Raw genomic sequence first — 3,954 nt, forward strand, 5'->3', positions numbered from 1 at the left:
CAGGACTAGAGCACATACCTCATGTAGTCCTACTAACAAAATTACACAACTTCTCACATGCTCACAAAATTTTACTCAGTTTGCACATCACACATACACCCTTTTATGTTTAACTTAAATACATGTCCTACCTTGGCAAAGGTTCAGGATATGTCACATCCAGAGCGGCTGCCCTAATAACTTTGTTTTGAAGGGCTTCCACCAAAGCATCCTGATCCACTACCAGACCTGGGTTACAGTAAGAAGGATATGTTTATTTTCACGTTCCCTACTGTCCTCTCAGCATTCTTTTGGGCACAGTGGTCAGGCAGACAGCAGGGCAGGCCATGGTTGCAGTGCAGAAGCAGCAGCAGAGTGTGGTGGAGTGGGAGGGGGACTCTTGGGTACGTGCATCAGGGAATTAGCAGCATGAAACAGAGTGCCAGGCTTCCAAGTAGGCTGTGCCACCCTAATGTATGTTAGCAGCAACACTGCATTAAATAAATAAAAGGCTTAAGTAGGAGATATATAAATACATATGGGCTTCTAACACTCCAAGCTCACTAAAATTTCAGAGACCTACTTTCTCATGATTATGGGAACACTTAAATGTTTTACTGAGCTATGACCATGGGCGTCTAAATAAACTAGTAATCAGAAAATTTACAGAAAATTTCAGAGGGACAGAGTCTATATTAGAGGTTTTCCCAGGACTTGTCATGCCAGCAAACCTTAATGTAGTTTTGTTTATTCTGCACCTTACCTCTGCTGATATTAATAAGAATAGCAGTGGGTTTCATCAGCTCCAGCTCCCTCTTCCCAATCAGTTTGCGTGTCTGTGGAGTTAGGTTCACAGCCAGCAACACAAAATCTGACTGCTGGAGCAAATCATCTATCTTCTTACAGTAAACAGCTCCAATGGCACTTTCTTCTTCCTTTTTTCTGAGGGGAAAATCCCAAAATTAAACTGCAGTAGCAAGAAACAAAGGAAAGACCAATTCACCAGTAGAGAAAATGTTTCTTTATTGTTATCTTCATGTTTAGTGCAAAGTAGTGAGCTGGTTGTCTGAAACTCAGTAAAGACAAAGGTCAAGCTATTTCCCACAATTCCAAGTGAACTGTACACAAAGGTGCAGCACTACACCTGTGGGGATGGGAAGTAAAAAATGGGTATCACATAAATGCACTGAATAAATTATAAACCAAATGCATTTCTGTCACAATTTCTGCTTATAATGGGGATTCTTTTGCTACCCAAAAGCAAGACTGATGTCTTGTGAAAATTCAGTAATTTAAGTAAGTCACGTGAAAATTACAGAGGAAACACACAAGACAGGGCAGGCATTAAATCTTTCCAAATCTATGTCAGCAACAGCCTGATTGCTCTGTGCATCAGTGCTGACTCACTGAAACCACGCGCTGCAGGACCTGCTAGTGCACTCAATCTGTATCAGGATGAGGTTGCCTGGCTCTCATCAAATTCCCACCAAAGAAAAGAATGGAATGGGCCTGATGGGAGCACAGGGGCACCCAGCACGTACACCTCACCTAGAAGACAGCAAACAAACTGGCAAGTCTGGCCCTTTATTGTCACATGGCTTTGGAAGGGTGAGATGTCTCTGCCTGAATCCCTGCCTCACCTAAGTCACAGGAGTTAAGTCCTCCCAGTTTTCTCCTTTCCTCAGTCCATTGCAATGTCACCACCATGACAGGAAGAACTCGGGAGCCCCAGCTAACGGCAAGAACAGTGAGATATATCTCTCCCATTCCTTCCTGACTTTCTTTCTGTATAAATTGGGAAATTATTGACCATCTTGAAACAACTTTGCCACTTAAAATAAAGAGCACTGTAAAAAGTGAAAGCACAGTGAAAAGTACAAATAACACATAAAAGCAGTGTCAAAATAGAGTTGCCTTGGAGCTGCAACCAGCTTTACCTCTGATTTCTGTTGTGGTACAAAATCTTCATTTCAAAGGCTTTGGCTCTTTCAGCCACTTTGTAACCAATGGTGCCCATTCCCACGATCCCGAGGGTCGCTCCAGAAACCTCAACCCCCAACCAGTCAGCCGGGAAATACTCTGTGTCGGGGGAGACTGCCATCTCATGGCCTTGGAAGAGGAAAAGAAGAATTATGTCATGTAAGGGATATTCCAGTATCTGGTTACTTTTCCTCCCTCTACTTTTTATCGATGGACAAGGCGGAAGCACAGGAGCAGTAATACATTGTCATTGTGTTTCTGGACAAGAAGTGAGTAATGCTGCACTGCACGCATGGCTGCTGACACTGATTTCTTGCTCAGGAGAGAAACATACCCAGCGTCTCTTTGGCAGGCAAGCAGGCAAGGAAGGTAAGGCCAAAGCAGCAAGCAAGCAGCAGTAAGGCCATCCAGTTCCCAGCTACCTAGCAGGTACACACCAAGGCTGGCAGGGAAAAGAAACACAGAGCATGGTGGGCAGATTTCTGGACAGCCTGTTCATAATGAGTCAGATACATGGCAACTTGGCAAAGACAGGCTTCAAGCCTCCTTGAAAATACATTCTTTTAGTCCCCTTTTATTATAACTTGAAAAGCAAGACTGAAATGAACAAGTACAATGAATAAGTGGCTGTGGGCTAAGGGAGAAGAGGCCTGAATTTAGGGCTGTCCAAAGAAGAAAAAGCTCCACCTTGCCAATATGCTGGTTTGGAAATTGAATGCAAGGCATTGTCAACAAGGTAGATTTATCTTAACTTCTTCCTTTTCCCCTATTTTCCATAGTTATAGTTTTAAGCTAACTTTTGCATCAGCACACATTTTCTGCATGTTTTGAAGTCACCTTTTCTATGAAAAGACTAAGACCATTTCAGTTATTACCTTCCACAAGTCTCCTGGAAGATGCCAGCATCAAAGCCATCCCTAAGTCTGCAGTGTCAGTGGAAACAATAAACGGAGTATTGGCCACCTTCACACCATAGCTGGAGAGGAGTTTCAGGTCCAAGTGATCTATTCCCACTCCAGAACTTGCAACTACCTTCAAGTTAGGCAAGCTCTGGAGAAGCTCTTCATCAATAGCTGGTTTGTGATACCACATATAGATAGCTCTGATCTTTTTGCTGAGAAATGTCTTGTTTTCAAGATATTCTTTCATGGTGATGAGATGAAAACGTTTCTTCAGAAATCCAACATGGTCTTCATATACTCCATACCTCTCTCCTATACAGTCAACTAGCACATAAGGCAGTTCCTGACCCTCCATATCCTACAAAAGCAAAGAGAACCAAAGAACATGGTCTGAAGTGATCCATTATACCTTTTTTTCTAAAAGCCAGAAATTGATTGGCTCAATTACATGCTGTTTTCCCACTTGATGAAAGATAACCACTCCCACATGCAGAACTTTTTTGGGTTCTCCCAGTGTTATTCAGAAGGATGTTCAATTTCTATATAATCTTGTTAATAAGAAATGAAAACATAATTTCTGGCATACCAACTATGCTAACACTTAAACAAATGAGTGACCAGATGTTACCCCTTTTCAGCATTCAATATTCAACATTGAAAGCCAAAGTCTTGATAATTTAAGAATGTGGCCATATGAGCGGAAGGGTATCTTTTAGGACCAGAAGTTCTGCCACTTCTGCAACTATATTAAGCAATTATCATTGATGAGGTTATCTCAGCAAAAATCTCATTTAATGTAACAGAGCTATAATTTGTCAACTACGAACTTTGAAGTTACCCATGAACATAAATTTACCCTTTCTTTGGTCTCCTTCAGTGCTTTGCCAACTCTTCGCTCTGCTGACACTGCAAAGAGCCAAGGCTGTGATCTCGGGTTAGAGCCGTCGCTCAGCCCGAGGCAATGCTCCCGCACCGCTCCCGCACCGCCGGCCCGGCTCCCCCTTCTTTCCCCCGACCGCCCCCGGAGCGCGGTGTCCCGGGGAGTCCTCCCTGCCCAGGGCGGGCTGAGCCCTGGCTGCAGGCGTTTGCCGCT

At 43.4% G+C, this 3,954-nt stretch overlaps 1 protein-coding gene across 2 annotated transcripts in view; it reads right to left on the bottom strand.

Moving 5' to 3' along the window:
* Positions 1-3,948, bottom strand: part of LOC103618687 (probable 2-ketogluconate reductase) — a 4,743-nt gene extending 795 nt beyond the window's left edge. For both annotated transcript variants that reach the window (XM_008637118.2, XM_017738647.1), the window contains exons 1-5: positions 3,718-3,948; positions 2,835-3,219; positions 1,917-2,088; positions 743-921; positions 132-228 (exon numbers count right to left, since the gene is read on the bottom strand). In XM_008637118.2, coding sequence (XP_008635340.1) covers positions 132-228; positions 743-921; positions 1,917-2,088; positions 2,835-3,216 — 830 coding nt within the window. In that variant the 5' untranslated portion in view covers positions 3,217-3,219; positions 3,718-3,948. The remainder of the gene's footprint in view (positions 1-131; positions 229-742; positions 922-1,916; positions 2,089-2,834; positions 3,220-3,717) is intronic.
* Between the last annotated feature and the right edge of the window lie 6 nt (positions 3,949-3,954).

This window comes from Corvus brachyrhynchos, unplaced genomic scaffold (genome assembly GCF_000691975.1).
Source record: "Corvus brachyrhynchos isolate BGI_N302 unplaced genomic scaffold, ASM69197v1 scaffold146, whole genome shotgun sequence".
Lineage (NCBI taxonomy): Eukaryota > Metazoa > Chordata > Aves > Passeriformes > Corvidae > Corvus > Corvus brachyrhynchos.